Source organism: Amblyraja radiata, chromosome 46, assembly GCF_010909765.2.
Source record: "Amblyraja radiata isolate CabotCenter1 chromosome 46, sAmbRad1.1.pri, whole genome shotgun sequence".
In the NCBI taxonomy this organism is placed as follows: domain Eukaryota; kingdom Metazoa; phylum Chordata; class Chondrichthyes; order Rajiformes; family Rajidae; genus Amblyraja; species Amblyraja radiata.
The window spans coordinates 5,871,193-5,891,883 of NC_046001.1; the positions used below are offsets into that span (position 1 = coordinate 5,871,193).

The window sequence follows — 20,691 nt, forward strand, 5'->3', positions numbered from 1 at the left end:
ATTCGAAGCCAGCAGCTTTTGATTAGAGATAATGGTGATGTACACAGAATGGGCTGCTTCGTGTAAACACGCAAAAGGATACATGCGTCTGCCATTTAATTGCTTTATGACGGTTAAACACTGTTGATGGTTCCCCGCAGTTCACAATGTAAATAGCATTTGCCTGATCAAATAAATGTATGTGCAAAATCTGGTTTGTTTCCTGACATACTGACCTTCACTGTGATGCTCACCTCTGTTGAGTGATCAAACCGTTGCTAATAGAACTTGTCACTGACAGACCTGGGTGCTATGTTTAGTTTAGTTTAGTTTCGAGATACAGCGCGGATACAGGCCCTTCGGCCCACCGAGTCCACGCCGACCAGCGATCCCCGCACACTAACACACACACACTAGGGACAATTTATATTTATACCAAAGCCAATTAACCTACAAACCTGCAGGTCTTTGGAGTGTGGGAGGAAACCGGAGCACCCAGAGAAAACCCACGCGGTCACGGCGAGAACGTGCAAACTCCGCACAGTCAGCACCCATGCTCAGGATCGACCCCGGGTCTCTGGCGCTGAAAGGCAGCAACTCTACCGCTGCACCACCGTGCCGCCTTTAAGTTGTCAGCAGTAAAATCATAGTGAAGCACACTATCAAAATCAATAGTGACTTCAGGCTGACACAAGGAACGGCAGGTGCCGAGAACTTTGAGCAAAACACAAAGTGCTGGAGGAACTGAGTGGGCATGACAGCAACTGTGGAGGGAATGGACAGGGGATGTGTCTGTCTGGCCCTCTAATGGCAATTCATGGGGGACAGGCATTGACACTGATGTCCTGGAAGCACCAACATGAATCATAGTGAGCAGGTACTTACAAGTTCCAGGCTGCGTGGAGCTGGTGGCACACAGATGGTCATTACCTGCAAAACACAACAACAAACGATGGTTAAGGTCACTTGGAAACAAATTATGGATAAGAACCCCAGCTGAACAACAAACATTTATATTGAAGATATGACACAAAATGCTGGAGTAACTCAGCGGGACAGGCAGCATCTCTGGAGAGAAGGAATGGGTGATGTTTCAGGTCGAGACCCTTCTTCAGAAACGTCACCCATTCCTTCTCTCCAGAGATGCTGTCTGCCCCACTGAGTTACTCCAGCTTTTTGGTGTCTATCTTCGGTGTAAACCAGCATCTACAGTTCCTTCCTGCACATTTATACCGACTGTCCAACAACTCATTCTCTGTGCTACTTTCCCTGACCACTTGTGAAGACCCTGTTCACCAGCGGTCTTCTCGGATTGTAAACGGGAGTTTTTGAAGCCAGAGCTTTGTGTAGTTTTCAAACCGCGAAGCCGAGGTGAAAGGCCATGGGACCTCAGCAGCACAGTGACCACATTCCCAGGCCTAGAGTTCGACGCAAGGTCAAGCCCTGCGAACAAACCCAGGCCCAGAACAAACATTCACCATGCAAACCCGGACTCAGGCCCAGGCAAAGTTGAATCAAATAGTGCTTCAGAGACACCAAACTTGGGGATGGATGCAAAAGGTCTATGTAGAAGCGGGAGTGGACTTTGGAGGAGAAGATGAGCTCCGCAACCCTGAAGCTCGCGTTTGGCAACACTCGGAGGATTCAGCGAGGACAAGCAGCTGTGGGAGATGCATCAGGGAGTCTGACCCCTCAGCAGATCTGGTCAGCCTGAACAAGGCATCGCATCCGAATCTCGGCTCCTCGGTTTGGCTTCGAAGCCTACGAACAATGTCTATGCTGTCAATATCCAATGTTTTTTTAGTTTTTAGTGTTTAGATATACAGCGTGGACACAGGCCCTTCGCCCCACCGAGTCCGCACCAACCAGCGATTCCCGCACATTAACACTATCCTACACATGCTAGGGACAATTTACAATTTAACCAGTCCAATTAACCTACCAACCTGTATATCTTTGGAGTGTGGGAGTAAACTGAAGATTTCGGAGGAAACCCACGCAGGTCACGGAGAGAATGTACAAACTCAGTACAGACAGCACCCGTAGTCAGGATCAAACCCAGGTCTCTGGCGCTGTGAGGCAGCAACCCTACTGCTGTGCCACTGTTCTACCGTTTTTGTCTTGCAGTCTGATGCAAGATGGGCCAGATGCAGAATAAATCTCCCTCTGCATTCATCCAATGTCATGCCTGACCTTGAATCTGGGGGAGGATGCCGTCTTCCTCAAGAAATCACCCCTCATCATTTCCCAATCGTGCCCTGTGAGTGAAGTGAAAGATTTTGTGAATTCCTGGCAGCTTTGCACATTGGAAAAAATTGCCACTGCCCTCTAACTCTTTCCATGAAGCCGCTCGGGGTCAGCAGAGCGAGACCTTCCTTCTTTCAGCTCCACCAGCTCAGGATTCAGAGCTGGAGTAACGATGGACTTACCCGCTGTGCGAGAAAGATTTGTTTCCACTAAGGGTGGAAGCAGGCAGGCCGACAGTCAGGTTTACTCGAACACTAGTGACCCAAGCGAGCTGTATCTCAAATATTTTTCTTGTAGCGCGCTGTTTGGCTGTTGATTTTAATTCAATAGCTGTTGAGTTGCTTGACAGGATAAACTCTGGCCTCTGTTTATAGAAGCCCGTACATCCATCCACAGAACATTAATAAGATGGAAAGCAAATCCAGACAGAGAGTCCTTTCAGTTCCAATGTGTAATGTCTGACTCTCTCCACCTGGCTTGGCTTGGCTTCACTTCACACAATCGCTAAGACAAGCCCCTTTAAACCTCCTCTCTGGGTGTTCTCCAGTTAACCTCCTTTACCTCGAAAACTGACTCCACCGTACACACTCCTGGCTGGCTTCCCACTTCTCCTAAACATTTATTCAGCCGTAACTCAGCGCTTGATGTCCCAACAGGCGTACGTCCCGTTCGGCTGTCACCCTACGTTTGCTGATCCGCGCTGGTTTCCAATGAGTCACGCCTTAAATGTAAAATGATCATGTGGGGTTGCCTATTCCCTCCGGGCCCCATATCCCCCCATATCTCTGCAATAGCCTCCGGTCCTTTAATGTCTCACATCTCCGCACTCTTCCAAGTCCACCTATTTTAAGGACGCTGTTGAAACCCATCCCAAACCGATGGGCCTTTTTTGAGTCAGGGTTATCTTAATCCACGTCCCAGAAGTTACAAATCAAAAGCACAATTTGCTAACAATTGAGACCGGATTGGAGTTCTTTATTTTACTTCGGAGTCACGTGAGTGACTACGTGAAGAACCCGCTTCCAACGCATGCGTGTCATATCGCTACAGCGCATTGCACGAGTCAACAGAAGGGTGGAGGACATCCCCCAGTAACGGGAGAAGGAAAAAAGGACCAGCAAAAGGCAGGTAAGGACTCTGCATTTTTATTCACAGAAAAATGGACAGAGTGAAAAGGAAGCGGTCTGCAAAAAAGCTGCCCGAGAAACGCGTTGTAAACGTGGATGAACGGCAGAGACAGCAGCCGTCGGCTCTAGAGGCCTCGGTAGAGGAATCAGCTGTGCCAGAAATAATTCTGGCACCGACGAAACTTACTCACCGGCCGGGAGGCAAAGTTCACACGAACACGAATAAAAACAAAACCCCCTTTTTTCAAAAAACAAAGAAAATAATACAACCACCAGTAACCATGGAGGTAGGTGGGTGTGGTTCTTTTGTAAAAAAGGGACCCACGACGGTGGGAGGGAGGTTGCAATACTACAGTGACGAATGGTGTAAAATCACTACAGACTCGTATGTTCTAAGCAGTATTCAGGGTTATCTGATAGAATTTACTCATCCCAATAACCCCCCAGTACAACATACACCAGAAAGGCATTTCGTCCTTACAAAAACCGAACAATCTAAAGCCCACATGGAGCTACAACGATTGTATACAAAAGGTGTGATTGAGCATACTACTCATGAACAATTAAAATTTGTATCAAACATATTTATTAAAAATAAAAAAGATGGGGGTTGCAGGATTATCATTGACCTTTCAACCCTAAACACATTCGTTCAATATGTTCATTTTAAAATGGATACCTTTATCACTGCAAAAGAATTAGTATCAGCTGGTTTCTATATGACAAGCATTGACTTAAAAGATGCATACTATACAGTACCCATCAAAGGGGAACACAGACGGTAGTTAAGTGTAAATTGATACCAGAAACTAATATGGATTATCTAGGATTCACCATTAACACGGTCAATATGTTAGTAACTTTACCAATAAATAAAGCCGCAGCCCTACAGGAGGATTGCAGCGAGCTTCTTAACACCAACAGACCCTCCATTAGACGGGTAGGCCGGATAATTGGGAAGATTGTGGCTACATTCCCGGCCACACATTTTGGGCCATTACATTATCAAAATTTGCAAAGAGCAAAAATTAGAGCACTCAAATTTAACAAAGTTCATTTTGATAGACCTATGGAGCTGCCTACGGAAGCTATAATTGAACTACAGTGGTGGGAACATAGCATTAGGTATTGCTCCAACCCCATCATTATTGACAACTCGTCTATGGTATTACAAAATGGTGTATCCAAAGAAACATTTGGATATCGGCAACATAAAGGTAAGCTAAATTCAGTGGCAGACACCAGGTCACGCAAATTTAATGAAAACACGGAATGGATGTTAAATAAAATGTATTTGCTGAAATTACAGCAAAATATGGTAGACCAGATATTGATATTTTTGCGTCCAGGTTGAATCACCAATTACCAAGGTATGTGTCCTGGGAACCAGACCCTGGGGCAGAAGCTACAGATGCTTTCTCACTGCATTGGGGGAAATGGCGTTTTTTATGCTTTTCCCCCATTCTGCATCATCAATCGGGTACAAAGGAAAATTCAACAATATTCGGCATCTGGGATTCTCATAGTACCCGATTGGCCTACTCAACCGTGGTATTCGGTCATACAGGGGATGGTGTTAGAACCATGTTCCATTATTGGACATAGCCCGAATTTATTAATTCATCCAGTAACTGGAGGGGGGCAGTCACCCATGCCATAAGACTATGGATTTGTTGATTTGTAGAGTCTGAAAGACCCACTACACGGCATGGGGCTGTCAGACAGGACGATGAATCTCATCACATCCGCACAAAGACTGTCAACACGGAAGCAGTACCTCGGACACATCAAGAAATGGGGCATATACTGCTTTGACAACAACCTAGACCAAAGGGCCAAGAACATTTCCGGCCGTATTGGAATTCTTAACAAACCTCCATTATGATAAACGATTGGGCTACAGTGCCATCAATAGTTCCAGAAGTGCACTCTCCAATTACCTATCACAAGGAACGGAGCGGCACACGGTGGGAACGCACCCCCTGGTAACAAAACTTATGAGGGGCATATTCAATGCAAATCCCCCTAAAACCAGGTACTCCAAAATCTGGGATGTGGGTGTCGTTTTAAACATGCTGAGGAGCTGGTCGCCCATAAACAGCATTATCACTGCAGAAACTGACCATGAAGATGGTTATGCTCATGGCGTTAGTTACTGCACAACGAGTCCAGTCATTAAGCAAACTGAGCCTGGACTCCTTGATCATCTCACAAGAGAAACTGGTGTTTGTCATACATGAGTTAATAAAACAAACAGACCAGGTTCATCGGGTCAAGTGATTGAATTTATGGCATATCCATATGACGAACGTCTGTGTATAGCAAGACATATCCAATTATACATGGAATATACTAAGAGCATTCGAGGTCAGGAAATGGCTTTGTTAATTTCTTACAAGAAACCGCACAAAAGGGTCACGACCCAAACTATCTCAAGGTGGCTCAAATGTGTCCTAAAGATGGCAGGAATAAACACTAATGATTTTAAATCTCATTCCACCAGGGCTGCAGCAAAATCCGCAGCAAAAATTCTGAGGTACCCACGGACCAAATCCTCAGAATAGCAGGATGGTCATCCGAAAGGACTTTCCAAAGGTTTTATAATAAACCAGTTTTTGGAGCCATCATCATTTTCGGAAAGCATTTTACGTTCAATATTATAATTTGCCCGAAGGGTTACAGGGCTATGATTTCAATTAATAAATGTATTTTCTCGTTATATCACACAAGTCTTTGTATAAGTGTGTCTAAAATTGCTAATGATACTCTCTCCCGATACCCAAGGCAGTTGTGAAGCATGGACTCGTTCCACGGCATGAGGTCACAGAGCTTTGAAATCTTCACGTAGTCACTCTCGTGACTCCGAAGTAAAATAGTAAGATTAAACGAGAACTTACCAGTTTGAAGTTTGATCTGTATTTTATGAGGAGGAACGTTGAGGGAATACGTGCCCTCCGCTCCCACCCTCCTATGATCATATCAAAACTGGTATCTCTTTGATAATCTTACTATGTTAGGTCATTATAGTTTCTGTGACCTCACACCGCTGCTTTGAAGAATGACACGCATGCGTTGGAAGCGGGTTCTTCACGTATTCCCTCAACGTTCCTCCTCATAAAATACAGATCAAACTTCAAACTGGTAAGTTCTCGTTTAATCTTACTATTTTATGATACTTTATCTGTCATATGTACTGAGGTACAGTGAAATTAATTTTTGTATACAGTTCAGTAGAAGTATCACTACACATAAGCACTGAGATAAGCATCTCAGATACAGTGCCAGTGTATAGCAGCAGTACACTGGTAGCCCTCTCTTGTAGCCTCTCCATCTCCCTTGTCCTTCTGTCCTTTGCACTGTTCTAAACATACTTTGCTGAAACTCAAAACCGCCCCACTCCAAAAATCTGCATTTAAATTAATTCTGTGAACATTTTTCAGTTAAAGGTACTCTTCTGCCAAGTCTTGAACTCTGCTTCTGACATAAACAAGATCCGACCCAGGGGAAGGAGGTAACATGTTCAGAATCAATGTCAGTAGTTCACATTTAAACCTTGTTTTGAACGTTCAAAGGCGGTCCAAAGCATGTGGAGAAGTTTCCCTTCGGGCTATGGATACTAATAATCAAAAAGTGTTGCAACTGCAGCAACAAAACTCATTGGAAACCGGAAATTGATTAAGGCCTTAAATTTACTCGAACTCAAATACTCTATCATTTAAAGAGTAACTAGTTTTTTCTTTCCAGGCAAAAATCCAATAATCTTTTTGCATAGATCGCAGAGAGGTGCAGTCACAGTTGAAATGCTCATTTTACAAAAGGATCTTTTTGTGCTGGAAACAAGAAAGTGCAGATGCTGTTTTACCAAGGAACGACACACAGTGCTGGAACGATGTTCTTCCAACAACTCTTGAAGGTGAGGGAGCCAATGTTTAAAGGAGATATGCGGGCTAGGTTTTTTTTGCACACAGCATGGTGAGTGCCTGGAATGCGCTGCGTGTGGTGAAGGTGAAGGTGGAGGCAGAAACGATAGTGGTGTTTAAGAGGCTTTCAGATAGGCACATGGACATGCAGGAAATGGAAGAATATGGATCACATGCAGGCAGAGGAGATTAGTTTAACTTGGCATCATGTTTAGCATAAACATTGTGGGGCAAAGGGCCTGTGCTGTCCTATACCGAAGGTGTAACAGTTATGCACATAGACACAAAATGCTGGAGTAACCCAGCGGGACAGGCAACATCTATGGATAGAAGGAACGGGTGACGTTTCGGGTTGAGATCCTTCTTCAGTCTCGAAACGTCACCCATTCCTTCTCTCCAGAGATGCTGCCTGTCCTGCTGAGTTACTCCAGCATTTTGTGTCTATCTTCGGTGTAAACCAGCGTCTGCAGTTCTTTCCTACACTGCACTGTTCTATGATCTATAACCACAACCATCTTCCTTTCTGCAAGATATGACTCCATCTGTTGGAGTGTTTGCCACCTTGATGCTCATGGACGTCAGTGTTACAAGGGATCCTTGATGCTCCAATTGTTTTTTTTTGTGTGAACAGGACATATCTGGGCCGTTTTCCACATTGTTGATTATATGCCAGTACTGTGACTGGACTAGAACAACTTGGCTCGAAGTGTAGCTGGTTCTGGAATACTGGTTCTGGAATTCTGCCGCTGGGATGTTGTCTAACACTATAGTATTGGCTGTATCTAGAGCTCTCAGACAGTTCTGGATATCAGTTGTGTACAGTTGCGCAACTTGCGTACCGTTTTGGTCTCCTAATCTGAGGAAAGACGTTCTTGCCATAGAGGGAGTACAGAGAAGGTTCACCAGACTGATTCCTGGGATGTCAGGACTTTCATATGAAGAAAGACTGGATAGACTCGGCTTGTACTCGCTAGAATTTAGAAGATCTTATAGAAACTTACAAAATTCTTATGGGGTTGGACAGGCTAGATGCAGGAAGATTGTTCCCGATGTTGGGGAAGTCCAGGACAAGGGGTCACAGCTTAAGGATAAGGGGGAAATCCTTTAAAACCGAGATGAAAAAAACTTTTTTCACACAGAGAGTGGTGAATCTCTGGAACTCTCTGCCACAGAGGGTAGTTGAGGCCAGTTCATTGGCTATATTTACTGTTAGATGTGGCCCTTGTGGCTAAGGGGATCGGAAGGTATGGAGAGAAGGCAGGTACGGGATACTGAGTTGGATGATCAGCCATGATCATATTGAATCGCGGTGCAGGCTCGAAGGGCCGAATGGCCTACTCCTGCACCTATTTTCTATGTTTCTATGTTTCTATCATGTGGAGCAAATAAAATTGGTTGATGGCTGGTTTCTATGATGGTGGTGCCCTCAGGAAGAAGCCAAGACAGATCATGCACTTGGTACTTCTGGCCGAATATGGCCGTTAATGATTCAGCCTCGACTTTAGCATTTCTGGACCCAGCCACCACTGAACACAGGAATGTTCTTGGAACCTCCCCCTCCTTTTAGTTATTTACTTGTACCTCACCATTCAAAACCTGATGATCCAGGACTGCAGAGCATTTGCATGGGTCCATTTATAGATTGTTCAAGAAGGAACTGCAGATGCTGGAGAATGGAAGGTAGACAAAATTGCTGGAGAAACTCAGCGGGTGCGGCGGCATCGATGGAGCGAAGGAAATAGGCAACGTTTCGGGACGAAACGTTGCCTATTTCCTTCGCTCCATAGATGCTGCCGCACCCGCTGAGTTTTTCCAGCAATTTTGTCTACCTTCCATTTATAGATTGCGTAGCTCTGGCCATTGCATGCTGTTTTGCAATGTATCGTGTCTCCTGATGTAACTTCCTCTGGTTAGATCCTGGTGAACACAGTTGATCCCTGGTGAACACTTCTGCTGCTGCTGACTCTGGTCCACAACGCCTTGTGGACGCCCAGTTTTGAGTTGGCATATCTTTCATTTTATTTTTAGTTTAGTGACACCAAACAGGCCCTTCGGCCCACCACCGTACGATAACATTTGAAAAACACTGCACTGGTTGAAGATTGCTTCAGGACATCCTGAACATCCGAGAACACTATGGAAATGCAGCCCATCCTTACGGCACAATAAGGAATTAGGGTCCCAGCATCGTGGAGCTGATTTAGCGCTCTCCTATGCACTTCTCCAGTTCCTTAAATAAACAGTTTGAAATGTCTTTGGAATAATCAAGGTTTGCCCAGAATTGTTTGAGAGATGAATGGAGATCTGTAGGGAAATGAAGAGGTCTGAAACAAGACATTCAACTGACCATCTGTGGGAACAAAGGCCTGCAGTGAATTTGGCCTTTACAATATCCAGGCATGGATACATTTCAGGAAGTCCCAGAGCACTTGAAGTCAATGAAGTGCTTTTAGTGCAGTCCACTATTGTGGGTATCATGGCAGGCAGATTATGTGCAGCAAGATCGTACAAACACCAATGTGATAATGACCAGATAATCTGCTTTGGGGGATAAATATTTGAGGAGGGAAACAGGATAGTGGCCATGGATCTTTCACAGCTGCCTCTAAGAGCAGATGGGGCCTCAGCTTAATGTCTCATCCAGAAAGGGCACGAACAAAGGGCATGGAAACAGGCCCTTCGTACCCACCGAGTCCACGACGACCATCGATCACCCGTTCACACTAGTTCTATGTTATCCCACTTTCTCATCCACTCCCTGCACATTAGGGGCAATTTACAGAGAGCCAATTAACCTGCAAACCCGCACGTCTCTGGGATGTGGGAGGAAACCGGAGGGCTCGGAGGACACACGTGTGGTCACAGGGAGAATATGCAAACTCCACGCACAGAGAGCACCTGAGGTCAGGATCGAACCTGGGTCGCTGGCGCTGTGAGGCAGCACTGTGCTGCTGTACCGTCCAGTTTCAAGAGCCTGATGGTTCTTCAACCTGGTGGTCACGGTTCTCAGGCTACATCTCCCGATGGTAACAGGAGAACAGAGCTTCAAGGCACCTTCCCCATGGCCAACACATCCTGCTCCCCTCTAACATCTAGTGAATAGGCTAAAAACAACCAGCAAGGTTACTGCACTCTAGATCCTTGGAGACATTTAAATGAACAGCAGAAAAGGACTGAGTTTATCTTGTACAATGAAGCACATTTTTTATCTGACTTGCATTCCACAGAGTGGATTGCAGAGGAAAGTCAGCTTCTTAAGGTGAGCTGGATTAGTTTATAGTTTAGAGGTGCAGCACGGAAACAGGCCCTTCGGCCCACCGAGTCAGCGCCGACCAGCGATCCCCGCACATTAACACTATCTTACACACATTAGGGATAATTTACACACACACCAAGCCAATTAACATACAAACCTGTACGTCTTTGGAGTGTGGGAGGAAACCAAAGATCTCGGAGAAAACCCACGCGGTCACGGGGAGAACGTACAAACTCCGTACAGACAGCGCCCTTAGTCGGGATCGAACCCGGGTCTCCGGCGATGGAAGCGCTTTAAGGCAGCAATTCTACCGCTGCGCCACCGTGACCGCCCCAACTGGTGCGCTCTTTAAAACTCATATCACCAGCTCCACTCAGGGTCCTTCTCAAAGATGCTGCCTTGGAATTGCTGGGGTCTTTGTGACATCGTTTCTGCACCACCATCCACCATTTCCATCCACCCTCCTCCCAAACTATCTTGCGAGGTCAAGCTTGGTGCAAGGCCAGAGAAAATTGGCAGGGAGATTCTGAAATGGAAGGACAGGCACTGAGCAAGTTAGCTGTGCTTTGTGGCAGCCTCCCAAGGCAACTCTGCCTTGAAAGGAAACATCTGTCGAGCATGAAGAGAACAGGTTAACTCCCGGAATGCCCAGCAGAGCAGCTTGTAAACTCCGTCTGTGCAAATCAACCTCAAGATCCAAGAATTAACACACCGCTGGTAAAGAGGGCATTAGCCCTTTGGGGCAACTCTACATACTCATCCTATGGCCTAACTGAACTGAAAGTGGCATTTTATCACATTATCCAACGATCAGAGGACAGGAGACTTTTGTAACATTGCACATGCATACATTTGCAATGCACTGAGCTGTTGGCGAGTGAAAGTCAAAGATTCGAAGGGCTCTGGCATTCCTCCCCAGTGACACTCAGTAAAATAGAATCAACAGCCATCCTGATTCCCGTCAGGAAGTTCTCCGCTGCCAACAACATGGCCTGCTACCAAATCTACTGACCTCCAGCATTCTTTGAAACCTCTAACATTTACTGCAGTTTCTCAGGAAAATGTCTTGTCCATCAGGGGCCACATTCCTGCCTGTTCGACCATGTTCACAAGACGGGTCACTTTAAATTAGAGTAATTGTTGGCCCACTGGTGACTTTATTTTAAAAATGTATCGTTCAAAGCCATTTACGCAGGAGTGGGGAGGGGGGAGGGGGGGGGGGGGGACACCTCAGCAGAACTGGACGCAACTATAAGAAGAACCCTTCAGCTCCTTTACATCCACTTACTGTCTGGGTGGACATAGGCAGGTAGCCCACTGTTGCAACTGGACAGGGTGCAACACTTGCACGGGACCCAGTGACAATGGACGAGGAAGGACAACAATTCCTCGTACACTCATGCATGAAGTCGTCCTTCCTTAGCTTCAGGTTCATGTCATCAAAGACAGGGTCAAACTAATGGTATAGCATTCCCCCAGCATTACAATGGAGTGTCGGCATGGACCTGTGTGTTTCTGCCTGCTCCTGCCCCACTGAATTCGTTTCCACGTACCACAACCCCTTCCTATCCCCCCTGGTCCAATCCTCCCGACCTATGTCCAAGACACCTCACATGCCCTTCGTCTCTTTAGTGACTTCCGTTTTCCAGGCCCCCACTCCCTCATCTTTACTAGGAAAAAGGGTCTCGACCTGAAACGTCACCCATTCCTTCTATCCAAAGATGCTGCCTGTCCCAGGTACACAAAACTGCTGGGGAAACTCAGCGGGTGCAGCAGCATCTATGAAGCGAAGGAAATAGGCGACGTTTCGGGCCGAAACCCTTCTTCAGACACGGCCCGAAACGTCGCCTATTTCCTTCGCTCCATAGATGCTGCTGCACCCGCTGAGTTTCCCCAGCAATTTTGTGTACCTTCGATATTCCAGCATCTGCAGTTCCCTTTTGAACAACATGCTGCCTGTCCCACTGAGTTAATCCAGTATTTTGTGTCTCGCAAGACTCAGCAGAACAAAGTTCTCTTTTTTTTATGGTTAATAAATTCTCCAAGGGGTTCAGCTATGTCCAAATCGGCAGATACTCCATCCGACTTGTTACTCAACTCTGTTTTTACAGCTAATTAGTTCCCTCCTCCGCTCCCCCCGTCCTCCTCTGCTTTGCCGACCACTGTCTGTGGCAAATTCTCCAAGGGCTTCAAAATAGGGAGGCCAAGGCAATCAAATATAGCGGCTAATTGTCAGGCAGTCTTGGCCAGGGCTAGCCTGGGAACGGGCATGCCTGGTGGGACTCTGGAGGAGGGGGTGATTCAAGTTTCCGGCTTGGTGGTGATTGGAGATTAAATTTAAACTCCGGAGAACAGAGTGTCCTGTACGGCTTTTGAAAATGTGGAATTTTCACATGATGGCAGGGGCCAAAGTTACTGCAAAGCCTCTCAGCCACACAGATTCCAAAATGGGCAGCAGGCAGCTAACTCTGAATGTTTTGGGTATTAAATAATACTAAGTATTGTTAAAGCCCTCATTTTAAATGGAACATCGACTCTATTGTGTGGCCCTTGCGGTAGATTTTGCATGCTAACATTTTCAGGAAGTATTTTTACAAATGTACAAATGCAGCAAGGAGCTGCTGTTGAGGGAATGCAGCACAGGTTCACCAGGTTAATTCCCGGGATGGTGGGACTCGCATATAATGAAAGAATGGTGCGACTGGGCTTGTATTCACTGGAATTTAGAAGGATGAGAAGGGATCTTATAGAAACAAATAAAATTCTTAAGGGATTGGACAGGCGAGATGTAGGAAAAATGTTCCCGATGTTGGGGTAGTCCAGAATCAGGGGTCACACAGTTTAAGAATATGGGGTCGGCCATTTAGAACTGAGATGAGGAAGAACTTTTTCACCCAGAGAGTTGTGAATCTGTGGAATTCTCTGCCAATTCACTGGATGTTTTCAAGAGAGAGTTAGATTTAGCTCTTAGGGCTAACGGAATCAAGGAATGTGGGGAAAAAGCAGGAACGGGGTACTGATTTTGGATGATCAGCCATGCTCATATTGAATGGCGGTGCTGGATCGAAGGGCTGAATGGCCTACAACTGTACCCATTGTCTATGTTTCTCAGGAGCTAATGCTGCCCTTCAGAGCATGGGGGTGGGCAGACGGCATCCCTACAATCCACTGTCTTGTTTCCTGAGCTCTTTTCACTCATCCTTCAGGGCCTATGGGCATCGCATTGCCTCTGAAGTGAGTGGTTATCTGGATCCTTTTGAAAGGGGAGCTAACGTTGTTGGCTTGGAGTCACATGCAGGTCAGACCGGGTAAGGACAGATTTTATTCCCTGAAGTGAATCGGATCTGATTTTTGACAATGGTCACACGTTTCTCTTGGATATTCGTTTCCTAGGCTACTGTCGTGTGATTCAAACTCACGCATCTAGCTCACTACTCTAGAACTCAGCGGGACAGACAGCATCTCTGGTGAGAAGGAATGGGTGACGTATCGGGTCGAGACCCTTCTTCAGATTGTATTTACGTATAGTATAATTAGCATGGAGTGGATATGGAGAGGATGTTTCCACTAGTGGGAGACTCTGGGACCAGAGGGCACAGCCTCAGAATAACAGGACATACTTTTAGAAAGGAGATGAGGAGCAATTTACTGAGGGGGTGAATCTGTGGTATTCTTTGCCACAGACGGTGGTGGAGGCCAAGTCATTGAGTGTTTTTAAAGCGGAGATTGATAGTTTCTTAACTAGTAAGGCCGTTAAAGGTTACAGGGAGATTAGATTAGAGAGGGAAATATAGACCAGCCGTGATTGAACGTGGAACAGACGCGGTGGGCTGAATGGCCTAATCCTGCTCCTACGTCTTATGGAAGCCGAGTCACGTAACTTTGATGCTGCTGTGGTGAACGACGACTGGATAGCGGGACTGGGGAATTTCTGGAGCTGATGCTCGCAGTAGCAGTGGAGCAATGATTACACAGTACGCTGCAGCTAGCAAGCTGTGGCAAACAGGGATCCTTCTGGCTTCATTTCTCTGTTGTGAGAATTTCCATTCACCACCCCACAGAACCTGTGCAATCGACTGCACCCACAATAATAAAACACACTCCCGTATTTGGAGCGAGGGGTTCAGTGAGGATTGAAGGTCGGAAATAGGAAATAGGGAAAGGGAAGGGGCAAGCATTTCGTCCTTGGAAGAGAGTGGCTGTTACGACCGGCAGTTAAAGGGTTAAGGCAAAGGGCATCTGCCAGTCGGGATTCACGGGCAAACGGTATACATGGAAAGGGGTGCACGATAAGGAAACAAGAGGGAGAGTCAGTAAACTAAAGGCACTGGTGAAAATCCTTTCAACAAGCTGGACTTCCTGAGAAACGATTTAAACTGCTTGAACAAATAGGTTGGGTTATACACAATTAACGTGGGAACATTTGGCCACCTTTGATGTTGGCCTGCCTGCGATGCAGTGTAAAACAAGTCTCCTGGTGCTGAAGTTGCTGCTGCTCTTCCTGCCCCTCTGCAGATCTCCTGCTGCGGTCGAGTCCGTGCAGCTGGCCTCACAGTTGTCCCTGCACTACTCGGCTGCCCTGCCCGTCCTTCCCACGACCTTTTGTTCCAACGCACACCAAACCTTGGCTCTTGCTGCAAACAGTCGATCTGCAGGCAGATCTCCACCTTCACCTTCAGCCCCACAGGAGCAGAGCTGCCTTCCAACTTGACCAGCAGCCGTGAGAGAGAACACCCTGGCTGACAGGTTCATTCCAGCCATTAATCTCAACACATTTATTGAAAATTAGGAGGCGAAGGCAGGGGAATGGGGTCGAGAGAGAAAGATAGCCACGATTGAATGGCGGAGTAGACTTGATGGGCCCAACAGCCCTTATTCTGCTCCTAGAACATGTGAAAATTCCTCTATAACCTGGTGCATTGCAAGCTGACGGCCACAAAGGTCGCCTGGTAAGCAGTAGACTAAAACATGTTTAAAGAGAAAAGAATGATAATATCTGAGATGTAATGAAAAGAAAGATTTCTGGAAAAGCTTGGCAGATCAGGCAGCATCTGTGGAATGGGAGAAACAGAGTCAATGTTTCAGGTCAACAACTTTTCATCAGTTGAATGTTCTGATGAAAGGTCATTCCTATTTTTCTCTCTGCAGATGCTGCCCGACCAGCTGAGTGTTCCCAGTGCTTCATTCTAATTTCATTCAGATTTCCAACATCTGCAGTATTTTTTGCTTATTGAATCCTACAAAGCCAAACTTCGGACAATGCGGTCCATTGAAACCGCAGACCAGGTGAGCACATCTAATGAAAAGACATCTTACCTTGGTTTCACATTTCTTGTGACTTGCTAACTTGCAGACTAGAGGAAGAAAAAAAAACAAGAGTAAGTGATCGATGAAATCCAGTGAGGTTCGTGCTCAGATTGCCAATCGTTGATCACTTTCTCAATCTTTCCTGACACCGCAACAAGACATTTATGTCAAAAATATACTTTATTCATAATATACACAGTAAATAAAATTTGTACATATTTTTCTCTACATTCATCCTACCATCAATTCAATGCATCAACTGTATTGTCTTTCAAAGTCAAAGTCAAAGTCAAAGTATCCTTTATTGTCATTCAGACCTTTTGGTCTGAACGGAATTTTGTTGCCTTGCAGTCATACATATAATAATAATAACAAAAACACACAATAAACACAAATTTAACATCCACCACAGTGAGTTCACCAGGCACCTCCTCACTGTGATGGAAGGCAAAAGTCTTAAAGTCTTTGTCTCTTCCCTCCTTGTTCTCCCTCTGCGTTTCTGCTGACTGGATCGCAAGCAACAAAAGCTTTTCACTGTACCTCAGTACACGTGACAATAAACTCAACTGGGCTGATCATCTCCTCACATTGGAAGACCAACAAGCTTCCGATGGACATTAGCAATTGCAATTCCCACCAGTTTGGATGCAAAATAGAATCCTGCACCATATTGCTGATGCAGCAGCAGGGTGTGACTGTGCCCTTTCAATAACTGCTTTGGATTATCCGTGGTCTGGGAGATTGGCAATCACCTGCTGAATTTTGAGGTGAACCTGTAATAGTCGGCGTTAGCACTGCTGTTGACGGATTTATCAGGAGACCATAACAAAAATGGTGCACAGTTTCTATTTTGTTTGGGGGTATGAGCGATGGGGAAGAGTAAAGGGGAATCAACTGAATTAGTGGGCTGCAAAGAGCGACTTAGTTCATGCCAAAACAAATGCTCATGGTTCGGAGCCCACTGATAAAAAAAATGGGAGAGGTTTGCAGGTGGGGGGAGAGCAATTGACAGACAAGCCCACCTTGTCCAGGCAATCCATCACTTGTGGTTTACCAACAGACTGGAGCAGGACCTAGACAGTCGCAAGGAAAATGACTCATGACCACACTTGAGGGTGTTCGATCCAAGAGCATCACAACTGACAAACTAACTGGACTCAAAGCTGTCTGATGGGCCATGCTGTTCGTGCAAGCGAGCAGTCTCGGGGGACTCTGCGGAGACATCACAGTCTGGACAAGAAAGGTTGGACACATGTTTGTCGGCACGGCGGCGTAGTGGTAGAGCTACTGCCTCACAGCGCCAGAGACCCGGGTTCGATCCTGACCACGGGTGCTGTCTGTACGGAGTTTGTGCGTTCTCCCAGTGACCTGCGTGGGTTTTTTTCTGAGATCTTCGGTTTCCTCCCACACTCCAAAGACGTACAGGTTTGTAGGTTAATTGGCTTGGTGTAAATGTAAAACTTGTCCCTAGTGTGTGTAGGATAGTGTTGATGTGCGGGGATCGCTGGTCGGCGTGGACTCGGTGGGCAGAAGGGCCTGATTCCGCACAGTATCTCTAAACTAAACAAGGTAGAGCGGGTTGAGATCAGGCCAGCCTGCTGGAGCATTGATGAGCTGCCCTGCAAAATGAGATGAGTGGGTTCAAATCTCCAGAGATGGCAAGCTCTGCCACGTCAGAGTAACAACTGGGTGTGGGGGAACAATACCAATGGGAGGGAGGTGGCGCACTAACTGCGTTGGCACCCTCAAGGGCAGCAGTGGCTTGCTGGGTCATTTTAGTGATTCTGGGTCTGGAGGCACGTGGGCTAGACCGGGTATAGTTTAGGTTTTTTTTAATTTTAGAGATTTAACGCGGAAACAGGCCCTTCGGCCCATCGGGTCCGCACCGACCAGCGATCCCCGCACATTAACACTATCCTACACACACTAGGGATAATTTCACATTTACACCAAGCCAATTAACCTACAAACCTGTACGTCTTTGGAGTGTGGGAGGAAACCGAAGATCTCGGGGAAAACCCACGCATTTCACGGGGAGAACGTTCAAACTCCGTACAGACAGCACCTATAGTCAGGATCGAACCCAGGTCTCTGGCGCTACAAGCGCTGTAAGGCAGCAACTCTACCGCTGTGCCACCGTGGCCGCCTAGGGTATGGATGGCAGATTTCCTACCCTGTTCAACATTCATAAACTCAATGGATTTTAACAACAATCTGGTAGTTTTATGGTTACTGTTCGCAAGACCAACTTTTTTAATTCCATATTTATTTAATTGTATGAATTTAAATTCCCTGGCTGCGATGATAGGATTCCAACTTGCACCATCTGGACAGACAACCTCCCTTCCAGATGCCAAGTCAACCACGACACTTCCGTACACATCAAAAAAACAATTTCAACACAACATTCTCGTTTCAGGTATAAAAATTACATCGAGTCCTTTTGTATGGGTCAGGATTTTGGGCAAAGCATGAGTCAATGTTTTCAATGGTAGACAAAAGTGCTGGAGAAACTCTGCGGGTGCGGCAGCATCTATGGAGCGAAGAAAATAGGCAACGTTTCGGGCCGAAACCTTTCTTCAGACTGATGCAAGGTGGGGGGGCGGGAAGAAGAAAGGAAGAGGAGGAGCCCGAGGGCTGAGGGAGAGCTGAGAAGGGGAGGAATGTTAGGTCTGGAGATACAAGAGACAGCAGATGTTGGAGTCTGCAGCAAAAAAAAGTGCTGGGGAATCTCAGCGGATCAGGCAGCATCTGTGGAGGGAAATGGACTGCCAATGTTTTGGGTCGAGACCCTTACTCTGGAATGAAAGAGTAAAGGGGAGAAAACCAGTATAAATAAATGAGGATGGACAAAAAAAGCTGGTGTAACTCAGCGTGACAGGCAACATCTCTGGAGAGAAGGAATGGGTGACGTTTCGGGTCGTGACTCTTCTTCAGACCCGAAACGTCACCCATTCCTTCTCTCCAGAGATGCTGCCTGTCCCGCTGAGTTACTCCAGCTTTCTGCGTCTATCTTCGGTTAAACCAGCATCTGCAGTTCCTTCCCACCCGTTCCATCTCCCCCCCCCTCTCTCTGTCTCTCCATCAGCTGCTGATTATTTCTGACATTCCCTCTCAGCTAGCATTCTGTAAATGTGGTGAGTGAGTTCATACTCTATTAAAGGTCATTACATGTCGTTTCCTCTCTTTGTTTTGTTAATCAGGATTCGATTTTGCAGCTTGTGTGCCAGGCCTCCCTTCAGCCTCTAGACTGTGAGCTGCAAGACCACTGTTTGCAGCTCCTCACAGAAATCTGGGCAGCACAGTGGCGCAGCGGTAGAGTTGCTGCCTTACAGTGCCCGAGATCTGGGTCGATCCCGACTACGGGCGCTGTCTGCACGGAGTTTGTACATTCTCCGAGATCTCCGGTTTCCTCCCACACTACAAAGACGTACAGGTTTGTAGGTTCATCGCCTTGGTTTAAATGTAAATTGTCCCTAGTCTGTGTAGGTTAGTGTTGGTGTGCAGGGATCGCTGGTTGGCACGGACTCGGTGGGCCGAAGGGCCTGTTTCCGCGCTGTATCGCCAAACAAAACTAAACTAAACTAAGATAGACACAAAAAGCTGGAGTAACTCAGCGGGACAGGCAGCATCTTTGGAGAGAAGGAATGGGTGACGGTTCGGGTCGAGACCCTTGTTCAGACTAAACTAAACTCTGCTTGCCAACAAGTGTCTCTTTCCCTCCTCTGGTCGTGTCTGAGGATGAACCAGAGGGTTTCGGCAAAGCTCGAGAATGACGGGTCTGCCTCACCACGCCATCACTTAGACGACCCATTGCCACCACTGTGCAGTTGCACAACTCCGCACTCCTCTGCCTCCCCTGGCGAAATCTCATCCACAGATATCCTCCAAATAATTTCTCCCAAAGCATCCCTAGCCTACTTCCTCCTGAGCACATCCACAACTCTACTGTTTGTCCCAGAGCTTGTACTGATCTCTTGCCTGCCCTACCATGGCTCCTAATTAATCAATACCTCCACTTAAACAATCCTCTTCCTCTCCCCGTCTTCCTCCCCCCCCCCTCCTCCCCCCCCCCTCCCCCCCATCATCATCATTTTTTTTTTAAATTGTCGACTTATTACATTTCATATACAACTTCTTATTTTTTTATTTAATAGCAAAACAGGAATAAGGAAGAAAAGAGTAGAAAAGAAGAGATTGACACAAGTGGTGCGTGAGATAGAAAGATAGTCCAAAAGTAGGAAGAAGAAAGAAGAAGTAGAAGGAGAAAGAGACATTATCATTTCAATAAGCCTCCATGATTGTTATCCACTGCCAACTCCGGCCTTATTAAAGCCTGATTTTCATTGCTCCACTACTGACAGCATGGGCACGAGCTCTGGAATCCCCTCCCTAAACTTCTCCACCTCTTCATTGCCTTCCTCATTGACCAAGTTTCTGGTCACCCACTCCTCTATCTTCTCACCATGACATTAAGAACACCTACTCCTGCACCTTGGCCTTGCGGCCTTCATCTGCAACTGGACCAGAGGACCTCAGTGAGTTACAATCGGTTCTAAAATTTCCTCCACCTTGACCATCCACAATGGTGCCACGCCGGGCTGTGTGCTCAGTCCCTCGCTCTATTCCCTGTAGACCCACGATTACACAGCCGAGTACAACTCCAGCTCAATCTTTAAGTTTGTCAATGACGCCACTGTGGTCGCCCAGGTGAACAACAAAGATGAAATGAAGGACAGGAAAGATATCGAGGACCTAGCGTCATGGTGTCAGGGCAATAACCTAGCACTCCTGTTTTCTAACCTGGCAGTCCAATTTGTGATCCCAGCTACAAAGACAGATGTGTACAGCAATT

At 46.5% G+C, this 20,691-nt stretch overlaps 1 protein-coding gene across 6 annotated transcripts in view; it reads right to left on the reverse strand.

The window, feature by feature from the left end:
• The window catches only part of tns2 (tensin 2), a 161,204-nt gene that overhangs the window by 69,101 nt on the left and 71,412 nt on the right, over positions 1-20,691 (reverse strand). For all 6 annotated transcript variants that reach the window (XM_033015573.1, XM_033015572.1, XM_033015571.1 and 3 more), the window contains exons 3-4: positions 15,846-15,883; positions 865-909 (exon numbers count right to left, since the gene is read on the reverse strand). In XM_033015573.1, coding sequence (XP_032871464.1) covers positions 865-909; positions 15,846-15,883 — 83 coding nt within the window. The remainder of the gene's footprint in view (positions 1-864; positions 910-15,845; positions 15,884-20,691) is intronic.